Genomic DNA, 23,379 nt, shown 5'->3' on the forward strand with positions numbered 1-23,379 from the left:
AAAATTTTTTCTTCTGTGGCTATGTGGGATCATATTCTATATGTAGTTTTGTGTCCTGATTTTTAAAACTTATTATTGTAAAGATTTCTCCACTTAAAACTGGAAAAAAATAATTTTTGCATATTTCATTATATATTTATGCCGTAATTTTTGTTGGATATTTGCTTCACAACTTTTTGATATTTTAGAAGAATTATAGTAAACATCTTGCTGAACACAAATATTTGTTCTCACCTCTAGTTATTGTTGAGGACAAAGCCTAGAAGTAGACTCACTGGAACAATGAACATAAACAGCTTTAAGACTCTTGTCAGATTATTTTTCAGACTGTTTATATTATTAGTTTCAGTAGCAGCATATGAGAATGCTCTTTTAAACATAATCCCATCAACATTATTATAAGTAAAACATTAATTTTTTTGCTCATACATTAAGCGGGAAAAGATAACTAGTCTGACTAAACCAATCCCATAATCAATCATATACCTTCTTAAGTTAAAAAAAAAACTTCAAAGTAATACATTCATATGGTTAAAACACACATACACAGATGGCTTATACTTCCCAGGCCCCTTCCCCAGCGGGCAACTTCTTTTAACGGTTTTGACTTTAGTTCTTCTGGTGGTTATCTCCATATCTTTAAATATTTGTTCCACCACACTTATTCCAGTTTTTGACTTATCAGTTTTAGACATCTGTTTGCTTCTCACTATGGTAGATGAGGATTTAGGTTACATTTTATCTCTAGCTTCCACTCTCCTCTTCCTAGTTTATTTTCATAACTTTTCTCAGTTCCTCCATTGGTCATTTCTGTACCTTTGGATAGCATCCTTAAAGCTTCATTTCTTGTTCCATAGGCAGGGTCATCTCTTGATCCTGGCTTTGTAAGATGACCATATGAGTGCTCCCACACTCCTGCTCAACAATAAAATTCTATCCTATTTTGTCCTCTAGATGTACAATAGAGCCACAAAGATGAATAACACACCTTGACATTAAGGAGCTTTAAGACTATTGGGATTTAATATATTGATATTTATAGTTAGGTGTACAGTTAGAATAGGAAATGTTAAATATCAAAAAGGCGGTATGAAAAAGTGTTACATAGCTAAGAGGAAGAAATGATAACTTTTGAAAGGTAAGGTAACTTCTGAAAATCTGAGATGATTTGATGAAGGATTTGTCATTTGAATTGAACATAGACTAACTAGAGGTAGGTTTACTCTGGGAAAACTCTAAACTTATTTTTACTCACTTAAAGTGCTATGTGATAATTTTTTTTTTGTTTTTATAGGCCAGAAGGCTTTAGCGGATGCACAGATCCCTTATTCTGCAGTAGAACAGGCATGTATTGGCTATGTGTATGGTACGTAATAAACTATATATTCTAAAAGTTACAGCAACTACATAAACAATGCAGAGGAATTTGTGAATTTTAACCCTCAAAACTCAGAGTTCAGGGGCTTCCCTGGTGGCGCAATGGTTGAGAGTCCGCCTGCCGATGCAGGGGACGCGGGTTCGTGCCCCGGTCTGGGAGGATCCCACATGCCGCGGAGCGGCTGGGCCCGTGAGCCATGGCCGCTGAGCCTGCGCGTCCGGAGCCTGTGCTCCACAACGGGAGAGGCCGCGACAGTGGGAGGCCCGCATACCATAAAAAAAAAAAAAAAAAAAAAAAAAAAAAAAAAACTCAGAGTTCAGGGTCTTATTCTCATCATTCCTAGATTTCCTTTATGTGTCAGCCTAGTTTAGTATATATATATATTAAAAAAAATTTTTTTGCCATTATTGTACTGCCAAAACAGTACACTTTTTAAAAAGTAAATTAAAACACTTTTTATCTTTTTTTCTTTGTTGTCTTAAAATTTGTATTTATTGATTTTTTTGTGTCTAATAAAATTTTTTCATTAAGATTTTTTTCTAATTAGAAAAATGATATATACTATTGTAATTAAAAAAAGGAAACACAGAAAAGCGCAAGAAAAAATAAGTCACCTGTAATCTCATTATCCAGAGATTATTACCATTACTTTTTTGGTGTAGGTCCTTCAGTGAGTATGAATATGTGTGAATACATATGCACACATAATTTTCTCTTCAATTTAGGTGCTAGTTACATACTTTTGGTAACCTGCTTTTCTCATTTTATTGTATTCAATATTTCCCATGTGATTCAGTCTTCTTTCATTTCATCATTAATATTTTTCAAATTTTTTTTTCTGGAATAGATTAAACATTTACATGGTACAAAAATACAAAAGGTAGATGTTTATATATTGGAAAGTCTCACTCTTATTCCTGTCTCCCTGTCTCATGATTTCCTTTCCTTAGACAACCAATTTTACTAATTTCTTTTTTTATTGAAGTATATTTGATTTACAATATTGTGTTAGTTTCAGGTATACAGGAAAGTGATTCAGTTATATATATATTTTTTCAGATTATTTTCCATTATAGGTTATTACAAGACATTGAATATTGTTCCCTGTGTTATACAGTAAATCCTTGTTGCTTATCTATTTTATGTATAGTAGTGCAATTTCACTAATTTCTAGTGTATCTTTTCATAGGTAATTTATCCATATAAAAATAAGTATGTGTGGGTGTATAAATACCCCCTCCTCCTTTCTTTTGTTACACATATGGTAGGATAATATACACATTATTTTGTATTTTGCTTTTTTAAAAAAATTATTTATTTATTTACTTGGCTGCACTGGGTCTTAGTTGCTGTGTGCAGGATCTTAGTTGTGGTGTGCAGGATCTTTTAGTTGTGGCATGCAGGGTCTAGTTCCCTGACCAGGGATTGAACCCAGTCCCCTTGCATTGGGAGCGTGGAGTCTTAACCACTGGACCACAAGGGAAGTCCCTATATTTTGCTCTTTTTAACTTAGTAGTTCTTGGTGACTATTCCAAATTGTTTCATAAGGAGCTTTCTTGGTCTCTTTTAATGATAGCATAGTGTTCCATTGAATAGATATATCATGATTTATTTAATCTATCCCCTTCTAATGGACATTTAGAATGTTCCCAGTCCTTTTACAGCATTTTATTTATTTATTTATTTATTTATTTATTTATTTATTTTTGCGGTAGGCGGGCCTCTCACTGTTGTGGCCTCTCCCCTTGCGGAGCACAGGCTCCGGAGCACAGGCTCAGTGGCCATGGCTCACGGGCCCAGCCGCTCCGCGGCATGTGGGATCTTCCCAGACCGGGGCACGAACCCGTGTCCCCTGCATCGGCAGGCGGACTCTCAACCACTGCGCCACCAGGGAAGCCCCTACAGCATTTTAAATTATCTCATGATATTCTAGTCTTGGGGATTTACTACAGTTTATTTAGCAGTAGGAATGATACCCTATTCTTGGGCATTTTAAATTATTTCTAATTTCTAGTTATTATAAAGGCTATAGTAAGCATTACTGTAGATGAATCTTTATTTATATCTGTGATTATTTCTTTGAGATTTCAAGATATCAAGAGAATTCTTGAAGGGAAATGTACTAATTCAAAGAGATGCACAATGTATTTATGAAAGGGAGGTCCTGAACCTTACTGCTTTCCCTGAAGACTTCTGGAGAGTCTGTATCTTCAGGTGTTTCCATCATACTGCTCCAGCATGTCTGCCTTGGTGGACATATTCCTTGGGAAAGGGTGTCAAATGTGTTTTTACTTGGATTACATTCCTCTGGAATACCCTGGCATGCAGAATCTTTTAACTTTTTGAAGTTACGAAATTTTACATGAAGAGAAAAATCATGGCCTTTTAGTCAATTGGTTTACTTTTTTTTTTTTTTTTTGCGGTACGCGGGCCTCTCACCGTTGCGGCCTCTCCCGCTGCGGAGCACAGGCTCCGGACGCGCAGGCCTAGTGGCCATGGCTCACGGGCCCAGCCACTCCGTGGCATGTGGGATCTTCCTGGACTGGGGCACGAACCTGTGTCCCCTGCATCGGCAGGCAGACTCTCAACCGCTGTGCCACCAGGGAAGCCCAACTGGTTTAGTTTTAAAAGATTTATATCTGACAGTATACATGAAATATTGCTGCCTGTCATGTAACCCTAGCCAGATTGAATTGTTTGCTATTACTTGGTCATGTCTCTACTTTCCTACCTCTGTATTGTGTAAAGAAAGTGCATATATATTCTGTGTTTTGAGAATTTTTATATTTGCAGAGTAAATGATGCTTCATGCTAAAACTGTTTCTGAGTAAGATGTCAATAGTATATTTATTGTTCTGCCCATGTTATATGTTAGACAAAGACATAACACTGGAAAAGCCATAATGTAGTATTATGTTGCTTTGCAGCTCCATAATTCTCATGTTGCATATATAAATTTTTTTTTTATTTTTATACGTAGGTGACTCTACCTGTGGACAGAGGGCTATCTATCACAGTTTGGGACTGACTGGAATTCCTATAATCAACGTCAACAATAACTGTTCTACTGGTTCAACTGCTTTGTTTATGGCCCGGCAACTGATTCAGGGTGGTGAGAAGTGCCTATTTGTGTAGTAAACTTAAATAGATGTGGGGTTATTGCCCCCCTTTTATTATTTCTCCATACGACCATCAGAGGGATTGCTTTATAATGTATTTCTTTTTAAAAAAATAACAATTAGGGCTTCCCTGGTGGCGCAGTGGTTGAGAGTCCTCCTGCCGATGCAGGGGACACGGGTTCGTGCCCTGGTCCGGGAAGATCCCAAATGCCGCGGAGTGGCTAGGCCCGTGAGCCATGGCCGCTGAGCCTGCACGTCCGGAGCCTGTGCTCTGCAACGGGAGAGGCCACAACAGTGAGAGGCCCGCGTACCGCAAAAAACAAAAACAAACACAAAACCAAAAACAAACAAAAAAAACCCAATTATATTGAGAGGTACTTTATATAGCATAAAATATACCCTTTAAAAGTTTACAATTCAGTGTTTTTTAGTATATTCAGAGGTTTATGCAACTATCACCACTATCTAATCTTAGAACATTTTATCACCCCAAAAAGAAAGTGGTACCCATTAGCAGTCACTTCCCATTTCCCTCTCCCAACAGCCCCTGGCAACCACTAATCTACTTTCTGTCTCTATGGATTTACCTATTCTGAACATTATATAAATGGAACCATATGATATATGGCGTTTTGTGGCTTCTTTCACTTAGCATAATATTTTCACAGTTCATCCATGTTGTAGCATGTATTGGTACTTCATTCTTTTTTGTGGCCAATTAATAATTCATTATTTGGATACACCACATTTTGTTTATCCATTTACATGTTGATGGACATTGAGTTGTTTCTACTTTTTGGCTATTATGAATAATGTTGCTGTAAGCACTTGTGTACAATTTTTTTTGTGGCCATATATTTTCACTTCTCTTGGATATATATCATAGTCTATATTTCCAAATATTCTAGGCTCTTTTATTAGGCCCTCTGTTCTTTCTTCTGATTGATTGTTGATTATTGCTCTACTCTTTGGTGTTTTAATTGTTGGAGCTTTATAATGTCACACTATTGGATAATATTAGTATCCCCTGTGCCCCCTATGTTATTTTTTTTTTCCTTTTTTTAAGGAAAAACTTTGGTAATTCTGCTTGTTTTGCTGTTTAGTTGAACTTCAACATCATTTTTATGTGCCCCCTCCCTCCAAAAATAATTCTGTTGAGATTTTGATCAAGATACTTCAAAATTTTTAAAAATTTTACTTAATGTTTAAAAATTGAAAATTAGCTATTTATATTTGTTCTTCACTGGAACATATTTCCACATTAATCAAAAGTCTTATTAACACTGACAATCAAAGAAAGAATTATATACTTTATTAATTTTTCCTCTTATTTAGAAGCATATAAGAATTTTCTCTGTAATTTTTCACTTATTAAAAATTTTATAGGATTATACCATGTTTTTACATTTTGTATAAATTGACATGCTTATTTAAATTGAAGTATTCAATGATATTTTGTTGGGCGTCTAGAAATTTAATTTTTCAAACTAATTACATTTTCTTTCAAGGTCTGGCAGATTGTGTCTTGGCTCTTGGGTTTGAGAAGATGGAAAAGGGATCCCTTGGATTAACAGTGAGTCTCATTTATTCTTATTTTGGAATTGTAACACTATGAGAAAACTTTGCCCATCTGACTACCATAAATGGAGCTTGCAAAAGCTGAAAGGTGACATTGCATGTATATGCAATAGATCCTGCTATTTTAGACAATAAAGAATCATAGAGATAATTTTGTTCAACCCCTTTATTTTGTGAAACTGATGTTCAGACAGGTTAGATGATTGAATCTGAGGGTGACATGTCTGTTTAATTTGAAAGTCATTCATTCATTCAAAAATTATTTCCATTCAACAAACTGAAGAATGTTAATAAGGTTTGGGACTTATGTTTTTGGTAATGGCAAGCCAGGTTTTTGAATCATTTCTCCTACTAATGACAACTAAAATATTTGAATGGAATAGAAACAAGATATCCTAAAGACACTGAAGAGCTAACGAGAGAGGAATTGCTGGTGAATGCTGGAAAATTAAGATCAGCATTTGAAGCTACTTTTGCCTTGAAGGGCTTCGCTGATCAGGAAGCTGTGAACTTCAATTTTGATGGCCCCCTAGATGAAGAGGAAAGTAGTCACAGCTCAGGTCTCCCCAAGATCAGAAGTTAAATACCGACTCTCCACATTAAACTGGTTAGGGGTAAACCTTTTCGGTAAGGGTGAACACAAAAGTAAAACTACCCCCCCTCCCCTACTTCCTCTTTTCCCCACTTTCAGTTGATTACAGGGAGAGTTGCTTTGGCACTGAGCAGAGCAAGGGAGAAAAAAAAGAGAATAAAAAAATAACCAGAAAACCTTTCACTGAGAATTAATAAACCACAGGGACAGTTGCCAAAATTCTCATTTACCTGGGTGGTCAAAGAAACGTCAGACCATGAATTGAGTCTTAAGTTGGTTCTAGTTAACCATGGCACTTAACAGAAGCAACTGCAAATTTTCTTTTGGAGGAAAGCATCTTCCTTCTAGAAGGCTTTGAGAACTCTTCAAGTAACCTTTCAAGGACATGCAATTTAAAATAATCAAGCATTAAAGAAACAAGGCAGCATATTTGAGGACCAGGATAAAGAAGGAACAGTAAAAAGTGATCTCTGCAGACCTCAGAAACTAGATTTATTGCATCTAGTTTTAGGCATGCTTGCTATGTTTTAAAAAATAAAAGCCAAGCTTGGAAATACCTCAGGGGTATAAGAAACTGCAAAAAGGGACATTACAGGCATTGAAAAAAAAACCAAATAGGATTTATAGAAAAGAAAAATGAAATAATTAAAATTAAAAATTCAAAAGATAGGTTTGATAGCTGATTATACATGACTAAAAGAGAATTAGTGAAACTGGACTAGAAGTGATTATTTAGAATACACTATAGAGAGGGAAAAGATTGAAAATTGGCAGGAAGTTATGTTATATGGAGGATAGTGTGATAAGGTGTAATAAATGTGTAACTGGAATTAAGAAGTGGTGAGAGAGAAAACAGGGTGTAGGCATTTTGTTCATCTTTTCAGAAAATCAGTTCTTAGTTTCATTGATCTTTTCTATAGTCTTTTTATCTCTATTTCATTTGTTTCCTCTCTAAGCTTTGTTATTTTCTTCCTTCTACTAATTTTAGGCTTAGGTTATTCTTCTTCTTCTAGTTCCTTGAGGTGTAAAGTTAGGTTGTTTATTTGAGATCTTTCTTGTTCTTAATGTAGGCGTTTATTGTTATGAATTTCCATCTTAGAACTGCTTTTGTGGTATCCCGTAAGTTTTGGTATGCTGTATTTCCATTTTCGTTTGTCTCAAGATATTTTATGATTTTTCTTTTGATTTCTTCTTTGACATATTGGTTGTTCAGTAGCATGTTGTTTAATCTTCACTTACTTGAATTTTTTAGTTCTCTTCTTGTAATTGTTTTCTAATTTTAAACCACAGTGGTTGGAAAAGATGCTTTCTATGATTTCAACCTTAAATTTATTGACTTGTTTGTGGCCTAACACATGATCTGTCCTAGAGAACATTCCACGTGTACTTGAGAAGAATGTGTATTCTGTTGCTTTTGGATGGAATGTTCTGCAAATGTCTGTTAAGTCCATCTGGTCTGGTATCTTGTTTAAGGCTGATGTTCCCTTATTGATTTTCTGTCTGAATGATCTATCTATTGATGAAAGTGGAGTATTAAAATCCCCTACTATTATGGTATTGCCATCTATTTCTCTCTCTTTTTTTTTTTTTTGGCTGCGCCGTGCTAGGGATTTCTCTCTATTTGCAGCGAGTGGGGGCTACTCTTCGTTGTGGTGTGCGGTCTTCTCATTGTGGTGGCTTCTTTTGTTGTCGAGCATGGGCTCTAGGCACGCAGGCTTCAGTAGTTGCTGCACGTGGGCTCAGTAGTTGCTGTGCACAGGCTCTAGGGTGCGTGGGCTTCAGTAGTTGTGGCTCGCAGGCTATATAATAAATAAAGATAAAAATAAAGTAAGGATAATTGAAGATTGGGGAAGACAAGATCTTTCTGGGTGTTGGAGAAAACATCATAAGCCAAGTCATGAATGTTGGAGTGAATATAGTATGTTCAGGGAACAGTTTGAAAAACTGGATTGGAGGGTGGCAACTGGAGAAGATGCAAAGTAAGATGATTAGGTGTTGCCTAACAGAAGTGCCTAACATTTATGACACATGAAAAATAGATGTTTTTCTTCCATAGTTAATGGTAGGTACCTTGATAACTTTTATTTGAAAATTATTAAAAACTATAAAATAGTAAAATTCATCCATAGTCCCATAATTTAAAAAGCATATATATTAAAAGTCCTTATTTGCCTGTTTAATCTTGTTCTTCAGAGGTAACCAGTGTATCTATATGTCCTTTCTTTTTTCCAAGTTTATACAGACATATCTAACTAAGCATTCATACACATATACGTGCATATACATGTTCAGAATGTTAAAAAGCACTGATATGTTCATGGAGAAGATTAATGATTTTATATATGTTGCTTTTTCACATGGCAAATGGACAGCTTCTGGCTAGAACATATTGATATACTTCCTTATTTTTAACAGCTGCCTAGTATCCCATTACATGGCTATAGGGTTTTCAATCAGTCCCTTCTGCTCTTCTGATTAGGTTGTTTAATTTTAGTTTTACATGTTCTTTTTTTTTGCTATTATAGTGCTCCAGTCAACATTCTTGTACATATATCTTTACTTTCTCCAGCCATTCTTTCTTTTTTTTCCCCCTCCCACCCTCATCAAGCTATTATTTCTATAGGGTAGATTCCTGGGGCAGGCAAGCAACTTAGACAATGTTTTAGCTAGAGATGGTCCTGAAGATATTTTATAGGTAAAGTGAATCTGTGAAGCCCAGAGTGAAGTAATTACCCAGTGACATTGGACCCAGTTAGCAGTTAATGATTCAACTGAGACCAGGTCTTTTAATCCAAGTAAACTTTTTGCTGTACCTGGAGAACCTATCATTTTTTCCCTTCTCTTTCACTATGAGTTTCTTCTCCATTTATCTTTTATACTTTGTCTTTTCCTCTTTATTTCTATCTGACATGAAATCCTTTTGTTGGCATTTCACTACCCCCCTACTTCCATATACATCTACACTTCTTTTTTCTTCTTTTATTCCCTTATTCATTTATTAATTATAGCAATTTGTAACTGAATTTATTAAGATTTTGTATTTAGAATCCTAAATTTAAAAACCAGGTGATTGAACAATCTATTTGAATGTAACAAAAATAACTTGCTGTTTCTGTTTATGGCCCCTAGGTGGCTCTCTATAGCAGAGGGCTTAACTTCCCACTCCTGCATTGCTGTTTTGGTTTCTATCTTTGTCCTATGTCTTTCCCTTCAGATCATGTGTTGTAACTTCCCTTTTTATGGGTATGCTGCAAACAAAGGTAATAATTTCTTATACAAGACAGAATTATTAGCTTGAACTAAAAAGGATACTTGTTCCACTGGGAATTCTATTCACAACAAACAAATATACGTGGCTGCCTACCTGGATCAAATATTTCTGATAAAAATTTAGCATCCAAGTTGAGATGTGTTGGAACCATAAAATATACATGAATTTTAAAGATTTCCTATGAAAAAAGAATGTAAACTGTCTCAACAATTTAAAAATATTTCTGCATATTTGTGCCAGCACAATACACATAATTGATATTGTTTAAATCAACTAAAATATTAAAAAAATAATTTTGGGACTTCCCTTGTGGTACAATGGTTGAGAATCCGCCTGCCAATGCAGGGGACATGGGCTCGATCCCTGATCCGGGAAGATCCCACATGCCACGGAGCAACTAGGCCCATGTGCCACAACTACTGAGCCCTTGTGCCACAAGTACTGAAGCCTGTATGCCTAGAGCCCATGCTCTTCAACAAGAGAAGCCACCGCAACGAGAAGCCTGTACACCGCAACGAAGAGTAGCCCCTGCTCGCTGCAACTAGAGAAAGCCCACGCGCAGCAACAAATACTCAAGGCAGCCAAAAATAAATAAATAAAACCACTCTTATTTTTAAAATATATATATATTTAAAAAAATATTTCTTTGAAATTATAATATTTTGGATATATTGGGTTAAATTAATATATTCAAATAAATCCTACCTTTTTTTTTTAATGTGGCTGCTTGAAAATTTATAATTACATATATGGCTTACACATTATTTTTTTATTTATTGGCCTGAGTGTAGCCAAGAAAGGGACTTAAGAGGCTGCTGCTCTTATGAGATGAAATGGTTCTATGGTTCCCATTGTTGGCACTTCCTACCAGTTAATTTATTTTGGTTAGTTTTATAATTTCTTCAGAGTTGGAATGTTGCCACTCAGTTTGGCCTCTGACCACTTATTTTTCAGTCCACCTAAGCATGTGATTTGATGTGATTTCGATCCTCAGGTCAGCAGCAGGCAAGGAGGGAGTGCTGAAGTCAGCTCTTGGTTGAACTTTAGGCATCAGGGAAAGCCTGGGATTGGCTGTTCATAGCACAGACAAACATAGGAGAAAATTAGGAGTTAAATTTACCAGAGAAGTAGAGGAACAGTGTATTCTTGTTTTTTATTTTTGCCAAGACATCTCTTCATTATCTCTTTAGGCTGAGAACAAGAGCTGTTGCTCTGCTTTTAACTTCCTAGGGTGAACTAAACGTTTTTATCCCCTCAAAATTCAGATGTTAAAACTCTAATTCCCAAGGTGATGGTATTTGGAGGTGGGGCCTTTGGGAAGTAATTAGGTTGTGAGTGTGGAGGAATCCTCATGATGGGATTAGTGCCCTTATAAAGACATGAGAGAGTTTGTTTCCACTCTGCTCTCTGCCATGTGAGGATACATTGAGAAGACAGCCATCTGCAAACCAGGAAGTGGGCTTTCACCAGATGCCAGATGTGCTGACACCTTGATCTTGGATTTCCCAGCTCTCAGAATTGTGAGAATATGTTGGTTAATCCACCTGGTCTATGTATTCTATTATAGAAGCCCAAACTGATTAAGACATGGGGCAAGGAGCAAAAGAGATATTTCATCCCCAGATACTTAGAATGACAGATGCCAGACTTTTATGAGTGTTTGTATATATGTTTGGAAGGATTTGTATAGTTACTTCTTAAATTTTCATGGCCCACTCTTACAGGAGCTGCTTATTTTAAAATTTTTATTTTCCTGGAACTTCCCTGGTGGTCCAGTGGTTAAGATTCTGCACTCCCAATGCAGGGCACCTGGGTTCCATCCCTGGTCAGGGAACTAGATCCTGCATGCCCCAACGAAGATCCTGTGTGCTGTAACTAAGACCTGGCACAGCCAAATAAATATAAAAATTTTAAAAAGTAAAAATTTTATTTTCCTTGTTGTAAAGTCATAAAAAATGGAAGAATACAGAAAAAATAAAGAAGAAATAATCGCCTATAATGACAATCATCATTAGTGATTTGCTAATTTAGCTAAAAAAAGTCGAGATTGTGCTGCATCTATAATTCGATTTACTTCATTTTCACTTAACATTATTTTTTATGTCATGTTAAAAATTATAAGCAAAAAATTTTTAATGTCTGCATTACAATTTATCACATGACTATATTATAATTTACTTAGGATTGCTCCTGTTATTGGACATTTAGATTTTTATTTATTATTATTGTAAAGTATGCTGTGATGAACATAATTTCAGCAATATTTTTCTGCACTTGATTCTTTTCTTGTGACAGATCCCAAACTGATATTATTTAGTAAAAGATACGAACTTTTTCTTTTAAAGACTAATGACTTTATTATTTTCAGAAAGGAATTCATGCTAATTATAAAGAATTTCAAACAATACAGTAAAATCCAAAGGGGAAAAAAAGTTTTCCCAAATCCCAGTTTCATTAACACTTATGAGGGGTGAGAGAGCGAGAGAGACAGAGAGAGAGAGACAGAGAGAGAGGGAGAGGGAATGAATTACCTTTTCCTTTTCTTCAGTCCTAAGGAGGAGGACCCCACCCTTATGACCTCATTTAATCTTTACCTCTGAAAAGCCCTTTTCCCCTCAAATACAGTAACATCGGGGGTTCAGGATTCAACATAACTGTTGGGATGGACAAAGTTCAGTCCATAGCAATGAAGGTTCCAATTTTGCCACGTCTGCCAAAATTTGTTATTGTCTGTCTTTTTTATTATAACTATCCTAGTAGGTGTGAAGCAATATCTCCTTGTGGTTTTGAGTTGCATTGCCATGATGGCTAATGATGTTGAATCTTTTCATGTATTAAAGGCCATTTGTGTATCTTTGGAGAAATGTCTACTCAGATCCTTTGCCCATTTTAAAATTAGGTTGTCTCTATATTACGGAGTTGTAAGATATATTCTAGATACAAGTCCTTTATCAGATAGATGATTTGTAAATATTTTCTCCCATTCAGTGGCTTCTCTTTTCACTTTTTTAATGGTATCCTTTAAGGCAGCGGTCCCCAACCTTTTTGGCACCAGGGGCCTGTTTCGTAGAAGACAATTTTTCCACAGATGGGGTTGGGGTGGGGTGATGGTTCAGGTGGTAATACAAGCAGTGGTTCAGGAGGTAATGCGAGCGATGGGGAGCATCAGATGAAGCTTCGCTTGCTTGCCCACCGCTCACCTCCTGCTGTGTGGCCTGGTTCCTAACAGGCAGAGGACTGATACCAGTCCACAGCCCAAGGGCTGGGGACCCCTGCTTTGAGGCATAAAAGTTTAAATTTTGATGAAGTTCAATTGATCTATTTTTTGTTGTTGTTGCTTATGCTTTTGGTGTCATATCTAAGAAACAGTGCCAAATTCAAGGTCATGAAAATTTACTTTTATATTTTCTTGTAAGAATTCTATAGTTTTAGCTGTTACAGTTAGGTCTTTGTTCCATTTTGAGTTTTTTTTTTTTAATATAGTGTGAGGTAAGGATCCAACTTCATTCTTTTGCATGTGGATGTCCAGTTGTCCCAGCACCATTTACTGAAAAGACTATCCTTAACACCCATTTACTTGTCTTGGTACCTTTGTCAAAAATAACTTGATGGGGCTTCCCTGGTGGCGCAGTGGTTGAGAGTCCGCCTGCCGATGCAGGGGACGCGGGTTCATGCCCCGGTCCAGGAGGATCCCACATGCCACAGAACGGCTGGGCCCGTGAGCCATGGCCGTTGAGCCTGCGCGTCCGGAGCCTGTGCTCCGCAACGGGAGAGGCCACAACAGTGAGAGGCCCGCGTACCGCAAAAAAACAAAAAAAAACCACTTGATTTTGGGACTTCCCTGGTGGTCCATAGGTTAAAACTCCGTGCTCCCGATGCAGGGGGCCTGGGTTCGATCCCTGGTCAGGGAACTACATCCCACATGCATGCTGCAACTGAGAGTTCTCATGCTGCAACTAAGAGCCCACATGCTGCAACTAAGACCCAGCGCAGCCAAATAAAGTAAGTAAATAAATAAATATTTAGGAAAAAACCAAACCACACTGTTAAGGTTAAAGACTTAATAAAAATAATATTTTAGGGCTTCCCTGGTGGCGCAGTGGTTGGGAGTCCGCCTGCCGATGCGGGGAGCGCGGGTTCGTTCCCTGGTCTGGGAGGATCCCACGTTCCGCGGAGCGGCTGGGCCCGTGGGCCATGGCCGCTGGGCCTGCGCGTCCGGAGCCTGTGCTCCGCGGCGGGAGAGGCCGCAGCGGTGAGAGGCCCGCGTACCGCAAAAAAAAAAAAAAAAAACACCCCAAAAATAATATTTTAAAAAATTGATTTTAATTGTAAGAGTTTGTTTCTGTACTCTCAGTTCTATTCCACTGATCTGTATAGTCTTTTGCTAGTTAATACTACAGTGTTTCGGTTACTGGTTTTTTTTGTTTGTTTGTTTTTTGTTTTTCTTTTTTTGGACCCACTGTGTGGCAGGCGAGATTTTAGTTCGCCAACCAGGGATCAAACCCATGCCCCCTGCAGTGGAAGCACAGAGTCCTAACCCCTGGACCACCAGGGAATTCCCCAGTTACTGTTGTTTTTTAGTAAGTTTAGTAAGAGTCTTCTAAATTCTTCTTTTTCCAGATTGTTTTGGCTGTTCTCTGTCCATTGAATTTCCACATGAACTTTGGGATTGGCTTATCAATATTTGCAAAGAAACCAGTTGAGATTCTGATAGGGATTGTGTTGACTGTATATCATTTTGAGGAGTACTACCATTTTAACCATCTGAAATCTTCCATTTATGAGCATGGAATGTCTTTTCATTTATTTAAAATAGATCTTTCATTTCTTTCAACAATGTTTATAGTTTTCTGAGTGTAAGTTTTACACTTTTTTGGTTAAATTTATTCCTAAGTGTTTTATTTTTAGTGATGCTTTTGTAAATGGAATTATTTTCTTTCTTTTTAATATTTATTTATTTGGCTGTGCTGGGTCTTAGTTGTGGCATGTGGGATCTTTGTTGCCATGTGCGGAATCTTCATTGCGGCATGTGGGATCTTTTAGATGCAGCATGTGGGATCTTTTAGTTGTGGCATGTGGAATCTTTGGTTGTGGCATGTGGTATCTTTAGTTGCGGCATGCGGTATCTTTAGTTGCGGCATGCAAACTCTTAGTTGCGGCATGTGGGATCTAGTTCCCAGACCAGAGATCGAACCCGGGCCCCCTGCATTGGGAGCATGTAGTCCTAGCCACTGGACCACCGGGGAAGTCCCTATTTTCTTAATTTCATTTTGAGTTGTTCTTGGCAAGTGTATGGAAATATATTTAATTTTTATATATTGATCTTATATCCTGTAATCTTGATTAACTTGTTTATTCTAATAGATTTTAGTGGATTCCTTAGGATTTTCTATTTGCAAGATAATGTCATCTACAAATAGAGATAGTTTTTCTTCTTTTTTTTTTTCAATCTGGTTGCTTTTTATTTATTTTCTTGCCTAATTCCTCTAGCTAGAACTTCTAGTACAATGTTGAATAGAAATGGTGAGAGCAGACATTTCATCTTGTTTCTGCTTTTATGAGGGAAGCATTCAGTCTTTCACCATTAAGCATGTTATCTGTGGTAGATGCCTTTTATCAGGTTGAGGAAGTTCCCTTCTTTTCCACACTTAAAAAAATTTTTTTTTAATTAATTAATTAATTTTTGGCTGCATTGGGTCTTTGTTGCTGTGTGCAGGCTTTCTCTAGTTGTGGCGAGTGGGGGCTACTCTTCGTTGTGGTGTGTGGGCTTCTCATTACGGTGGCTTCTCTTGTTGCAGAGCACAGGCTCTAGGGCATGCGGGCTTCAGTAGTTGTGGCACATGGGCTCAGTAGTTGTGGCATGCAGGCTCTAGAGCACAGGCTCAGTAGTTGTGGTGCACGGGCTTAGTTGCTCTGCAGCATGTGGGATCTTCCTGAACCAGGGATCGAACCTGTGTCCCCTGCATTGGCAGGTGGATTCTTAACCAGGGAAGTTCCTCCATGCTTTTTAAAAGTGTTTTTTTAAATCAGGAATCTGTTTAGGATTTTGTCAAATGCTTTTTCTGTGTCTGTTGAGACGATTGTGTGGTGTTTGCCCTTTATTCTATTGATATGGTGTATTACATTAATTGATTTTTAGACATTAAACCAACCTTGCATTCCTGGGATAAATCCCACTTTGTCATGCGTTTTTTTAATGTGTTGTTGATTCAGTTTGCTAGCATTTCATTGAAGATATTTTCATCTACATTCTTAAGAGATATTGGTGTATAGTTTTCTTGTGATCATCATTCTTTTTAATTTTCTTCACACAGTGGGTATACAGTGGTATCTTATTGTGGATTTAATTTGTATTTTCCTAATATTTAATGGTGTTGAGCATCATTTCATGTTTTTATTTGTCATTGGTATATCTTCTTTGATGAATTCAATGACTGTTCAAATATTTTGCCCAATTATTAGTTGGTTATTTTCTTATTATTGTGTTGTAAGAGTTCTTCGTATATTCCAGATAGATACAAGCTCTTGTTCAATATGTTTTACAAATATTTTCTCCAGCTCTCTGGACTTGCCCTTTCCTTTTATAAATGGTATCTTTTGAAGAGCAAAAGTTTAAAATTTTGATGAAGTCTAGTTTGTCTGTTTTCTACTATTGTGCTCTTTGTATCCTATTTAAGAAAATTTTAAGTTAATTTTTGTAAGTGGTAGGAAGTAAAGATCAAAGTTTAAAATTTTTTAAAAAATGTGTATCCCAGGGCTTCCCTGGTGGCGCAGTGGTTGAGAGTCTGCCTGCCGATGCGGGGTACGTGGGTTCGTGCCCCGGTCCGGGAGGATCCCACATGCCGCGGAGTGGCTGGGCCCGTGAGCCATGGCCGCTGGGCCTGCGTGTCCGGAGCCTGTGCTCCGCAACGGGAGAGACCACAGCAGTGAGAGACCCGCGTACTGCAAAAAAAAAAAAATGTGTATCCCATATTTCATACAGCCCCATTTGTTGAAAAGATTATCTTTTCCCCATTGAACTGCCTTGACATCTTTGCTGATAATCAGTTGACCATGTAGTGTGGATCATTTTTTGGACTCTTCCTTGATCAGTCTTTATGCCAATACTTTACTTTCTTGAATACTGTAACTTTATAATAAGCCTTGAAACCAAATTGGAATGCATATTCTCCAACTTTGTTTTTCTTTTACAAAATTGATTTGTCTATTCTAATCCTTTGCATTTCCATATTCATTTTAACAATTGGCTTGTCAATTTCTATAAAAATGCTTCGTGTAATAGATTTATAGGTTAATACATAGGGATCTCCACATTTTTAACAATATTAAATGTTCCAGTCCATGAAAATGGTTTATCTCTCTTTATTTAGGTCTTTGATTTCTTTCAGTAATGTTTTTTAGTTTTCAATGTGTAACTCTTTTTCATATTTTATTAAAAATTTCCCCAGGTATTTCAAGTTTTTTATGTTATTAAAAATAGCACTTATTTTAATACCAGTTTCCAACTGTACATTGTATTTTGTGATCTAGCTAGTCTCTCTTCCTAGTCTAGTGGCTTTTTTAAGATTCTGTAGGATTGTCTGCATAAACAATCGTATCATCTATGTACAAGACAGTTTTATTTCTTCCTTTTCAATCTGTATGCCTTTTATTTATTTTTCTTGCCTTATTGCACTGGCTAGGGTCATCACAACAAATTGAAATAGAGGTTGTGAGATCATTTATCTTTTCCTTGTTTTTGATCATAGGGGAAAACATTCAGATTTCACTATTAAATATGTTAGCTGTAAGTTTTTCACAGATGTTCTTTATCAGGTTGAGAAAGTTATCTTCTATTCTTAGTTTGCTGAGAGTTTCTGTCATGAGTATATGTTGAATTTTCTCACTTGCTTTTCCTGTACCTATGAGAGATCCTTATTTTGTTTGTTATTCTTAATTTAGTTGGTTAGTATGGTGAATTATATTGATTGATATTTGAATATTAACCCATCCTGTATTCCTGGGGTAAATGCTTGGTTGTGATGTCTTATCTTTTATATGTTTTTGGATTTAATTTGTTAAAATTATGCTAAGGATTTTTGTGTATATGTTTGTGATGGTGTTGATTTGTTTTCTTTTTTGTTTTAATGTTTATTTACTTTTGATATCAGGATAATGCTGGCCTCATAGAATGGTTGAGAATTGTTCCCTTCTCTTCTTTTTTTTTTTTTTTTATTTAGGAAGAGTTTGTTTATATAATTGGTATTTTTTTCCTTAAATGTTTGGTAGTGTTCACCAGTGCACATCTAGGTCTGTAGTTTTCTTTATGGGAAGGTTTTAAAGTTCAGTTTCTTTAGTAAGTATGTTACTATTCAGGTTATCTATTTTTTTTTTTGAGTGGGCTTTGATAGTTTGTGCCCTTTAAGGAATTTGTCCATTTCATCTAAATTGTTGAATTTATTGACAAAAACTTGTTCATATTATTCCCATAGTATCCCCTTAAGGTAGGATCTTTAGATATGTCCTTTCTCTTCTTCTGATGTTGATAACCTTTGTCTTCTCTATTTTTTCCATGATCAGTATAACAAAAGGTGTTTACCAGTCTTATTGATCTTGTCAGAGTACCAGCCCTTGTTTTCATTGATTTTTTTCTCTTTTCTATTTCATTCTACTAGGACCAGCCCTTGTTTTCATTGATTTTCTCTATTTTTTTCTCTTTTCTGTTTCATTCTACTAATTTCTATCCATTCTACTTCATTCTGCTCATTTTCTATTTATATCTGCTGTGATCCTTAATATTTCAATTCTTACACTGGGTTTAATTTACTCTGTTTTGTAGTTTATTAAGCTGGAAGCTTAGGTCATTGATTTTAAATCTTTTCAAACATGGCCATTTAATATTATAGATTTCTTTTAAAACACTGCTTAAGCAGCATACCACAAATTTTTTATGTCATGATTTCATTCTCATTTAGGTCAAATTATTTAGCAATTTCCATTGTGATTTCTTCTCTCACCCATACATTAGAAGTGTGTTGCTTAGCTTCCTAACATTTGGGCAGTTTACAGATACCTTTTTGTTACTGATATTTGTTTCTATTTTAATTATCTGTGGTCAGAGAATATACTTTGTATGATGTGAATGCTTTTTCATTTATTGAGACTTGTTTTTTGGCTCAAGATGTGGTGTGTTTTGGTAAATATTCTTGTGCACTTGAGAAGAATGTGTACTCTACTGTTGTTGGGTGGGGTGTTCTATAAATTCTAGGTCAAGTTGGTTGATAATATTGGTTGCCTTCTATATCCTTACTGTTTTTTCTGTCTACTTGATCTATCAGTTATTGAGAGGGAGGTATTGAGATCTGCTGCTAAATCTGTGGATTTGTCTATTTTTTTCAGTTTTATCAGTTTTTGCTTCATGTAGTTTGAGGCTCTCATATTAGTTGTATTAACATTTAAGATTGTTATGTCCTTGATAAATTGACCCCTTCATCATTGTGAGGTGATGTGAGGCGTATTATATCGTGAAACTGAAAACACATTTGTGAAAGTTTTTATGGATCCCAGCCAGGTACTCCCTTTGTCAGACCCTGCCTTTTGAAGGATTTTAGGCTACTTATAAGAATTTATCTCTTGTAGTGTTCTTTGATGTTATATCTATTTTGTCTGATATTAACATAGCCATTTCAGCTTTCTTTTGAGTAGAATTAGAATTGTTTATCTTTTTCCATCCTTTTACCTATTTCTGTCTTTATGTTTGAATTATGTTTTTTAGGCAGCATTTAGTTGGGTCTTGCTTTTTAACAATATAATAATCTTTGCCTTTTAATTGGGCTTTTTATATCCTTTCCACTTAGTGTGGTTACTGATATAGCTGGGTTTAAATGAGTGGTTAGCTGAAACTGATGCCTACCGGCTTGTACCAGCTTGCAAGATCTGATTATGCATATCTCTTCTCATCTTTGCTTTCAGTGACATCATGCTAGTAGATTCAATTTGGCCATGGTGGGAGTATTTACAACACAAAAACAGACAAATGCTATCAATAAGACCTCCCTCACCCCCCATGAGACTATTAAACATTTACTAGGACACCACTGATTTAAATCTACCATCTTTCTACTCGTTTTCTTTTTGTTCAATATCTTTATTCCTTTTTTCCTCTTTGTCTTCTTTTCTGTTCATTGAAGATTTTTTATAATTTTATTTTTTCTGTTTTATGAGCATATTAACTATGCCTCAGATGTTTTGCTTTTAGTGGTTGCTGTAGGGTTTACATTCATCTTTAACTTATTCACAAACCACCTTTAAGTAATGTTACGACTGTTCACTATAGTATTACATGAACCTTACAAAGTATTTTTTTGTTTACCTCTTCCTAGAAGCACATTTTACTTCTATACATGTTATAAGCCCTATATCAGCTATTGATTTTGCTTTAAATAGTCAATTATTTTTAAAAGAATTCTTAAAGTAGAAAAAAGCCTTATATTTCTCCACATGTTTATAATTTCCAGTGATTCTTTTTTTTTCTTTTTTTAAAAAAATTTTTAATTTTATTTTTTTTCTGCTTTATAACAAATTTAATCAGTTATACATATACATATGTTCCCATATCCCCTCCCTTTTGCGTCTCCCTCCCACCCTCCCTATCCCACCCCTCCAGGCGGTCACAAAGCACCGAGCTGATCTACCTGTGCTATGCAGCTGCTTCCCACTAGCTATCTACCTTATGTTTGGTAGTGTATATATGTCCATGCCGCTCTTTCACCTTGTCACAGCTTACCCTTCCCTCTCCCCATATCCTCAAGTCCATTCTCTAGTAGGTCTGTGTCTTTATTCCTGTCTTACCCCTATGTTCTTCATGACATTTTTTTCCTTAAATTTCATATATATGTGTCAGCATACAGTATTTGTCTTTCTCTTTCTGACTTACTTCACTCTGTATGACAGACTCTAGGTCCATCCACCTCATCCAGTGATCTTTATTCCTTTATTATTGATTCCAATTTTCCTCTAGGATTATATTCCTTTTGCCTGAAGATTCTCCTTTAACATTTCACATAGTGCTGGTCTGCTGGTGATGAATTTTCTCAGTTTTGTATGTTCTAATAATTCTTTATTTACCTTATTTTTTTTCTTTTACCTTTTTTTTTAAAAGATGTATTTGCTGAGTACAGAATTCTAGTTTAGCTTCACTATTTTTTTTGGCTTTCATTGTTTTCGATTTAAAGTCTGCTGTCATTCTTATTTTTTTTGTTGCTCTATACTTAATGTGTATTTTTCTTTGGTTACTTTTAAGATTTTTCTTTATCACTTTTTTTTTTTTTTTTTGGGTTCGCGGGCCTCTCACTGTTGTGGCCTCTCCCGTTGCGGAGCACAGGCTCTGGATGTGCAGGCTCAGCGGCCATGGCTCACGGGCCCAGCCGCTCCGCGGCATGTGGGATCTTCCCAGACTGGGGCACAAACCCATGTCCCCTGCATTGGCAGGCAGACTCTCAACCACTGCGCCACCAGGGAAGCCCTATCACTGGTTTTGAACAATTTTATTATGACGTACCTTGGTGTAGTTTTATCGTGTTTCTTGTGCTTGGGGTTTGTTGAGGTTCTTGGATATATGAGTTATAGTTTTCATCAGATTTGAAAATTTTTCATCCATTATGCCTTAAAATATTTTTTTCTGACTTTTGTCTCTCTCCATTTTCTCTGTTTCTGGGTCTCCAATTACATATCTACTAAACTTCTTGGTTGTTGTACCATAATTCACTGATTTTGTTCATTTTTTTCTAGCTTTTTTCCTCCTCATATTTTAATTTGCTACTTCTCCAAGTTTACCAATCTATGCTGCATTGTCTAATCTGCTGTTAATTCCACTGAATTTACTTTTCATTTCAGACAATGTATATTTTATCTCTAAAAGTTTCATGTGGGTCATTTTTTTATATCTTCTCTGTTTTTCTTTGTCATGTTCATGCTTTCTTCTACCTTCTTGAACAGATGGAGTATATTATAGTAACTGTTTTAATGTTCCCATCTAATTCTATCAGCTATATCATTTCTATTGATTGATTAATCCACTCTTTACAAGTTGTACTTTTCTGTTTCATTGCATGCCTTATAACTTGTGATTGAATGCTAGGCATTTTAAATTTTACTTTGCTGGGTGTTGAATTTTTATGTTCTGTTAACTACTTAGGGGTTTGTTCTGGGGTAGGTGTTTTTTAGAAGTGGTTTGATAATTTTGAGATTTGCTTTTAAGCTTTGTTAGGTAGAATCAGAACAGCCTTTATCATTCTAAGACTAAACTGACCCTGTTACTCAAGCAGTAACCTCAGGATTCCATTGATGCCCCCATATGTTAGGAGATTTTTTCCATTGTGGTTTTGGGAATAAGAACTATTCCTGTCCCTGTGGGAACATTGGGAATTATTCTGCCTGCTCCTTTCCAGTGATTCTTTCCCTGGTCTCAGTAGTTTCCTCATATTCATGTGTTGATAAGACTCATTGAAAACTCAAGAGGAACTCTCTTCAGATCTTCAGCTCTCTCTCTCTCTCTCTCTCTCTCTCTCTCTCTTCTCTCCATTACTCTTCTCTGTGAGTTATTTCAGAGATTGCTATACTAAGCTTTATGTTGTCCGTTGTCTGAAACCAGTTGCTTTGTATATTTTGTCCAGGTTTTTAGTTGCTTAAGACAGAAAGGTAAATCTGGTTTCTATAGTGTATCATGACTAGAAGCAGAAGTTGTATACCATTGTTTTCATTCACATTCCTTTTTAACTTAGGTATGAACATTTTCTGTATTTTTTAATGTTTTTTTTAGATTTCTTATGACAGAAAAAAATTTACATCTATGGAAATCCAAACACATAATTATATATACTTATTTTTAAGGTTTCTGTGTTCACAGATTCCACAGATCCCATTTATCAGCTCATTTTGTCTTACTCCTTTGGATTGTCAAGTTGCTTATCATATCTAACTAAATAATTTTCCTCTTGTAAGCCTATTTTTTCTTAATCTTAGTTTTTTCATAGCATTCCCTTTAGAACCCCTTTGTGCACCAAAAAAATCTTGATTTATTTCATTCAACAATTATTTATGGAATGTTTACTATGTAACAGGCCATATGCTAGGCATTGGATTCACATACAGAAGTATGTGAAGCAGAGTTCCTGCCCTCAGGGTGTTCATAGTCTAGTAGGTAAACTGGTAAGAAACAGTTAGCTTTCCCTTTGTAGAATGTTTGCAGTAGGAACTGTGTTTCTCTATTCTACAACCATGGAAACAGAGGTGATTGCACTCTGAGTATCACTTTATGCTAACCCTAATTCACTCTTTTTCTCAAATACCCAAGCCTGCTCCTGCCTTAGGGTCTTTATTCTTGCTGTTCCTTCTGCCTTGAATGCTCCTCTCCCAAAGGTGTCCAAATGACTTGTTCCTACTCCTTCACATCCCTGCTCAA

The 23,379-nt window shown here is 36.2% G+C and overlaps 1 protein-coding gene across 1 annotated transcript in view; it reads left to right on the plus strand.

Moving 5' to 3' along the window:
- The window catches only part of SCP2 (sterol carrier protein 2), a gene marked incomplete at its 5' end in the record, with an annotated part of 163,474 nt that overhangs the window by 12,938 nt on the left and 127,157 nt on the right, over nt 1–23,379 (plus strand). Inside the window, 3 exons of the mRNA XM_079696380.1 lie at nt 1,295–1,366; nt 4,359–4,490; nt 6,006–6,070. Of these exons, the coding sequence (XP_079552506.1) occupies nt 1,295–1,366; nt 4,359–4,490; nt 6,006–6,070 (269 nt within the window). The remainder of the gene's footprint in view (nt 1–1,294; nt 1,367–4,358; nt 4,491–6,005; nt 6,071–23,379) is intronic.

The sequence above is a fragment of the Hyperoodon ampullatus genome (assembly GCF_949752795.1).
Source record: "Hyperoodon ampullatus genome assembly, chromosome: 2".
NCBI lineage: Eukaryota > Metazoa > Chordata > Mammalia > Artiodactyla > Ziphiidae > Hyperoodon > Hyperoodon ampullatus.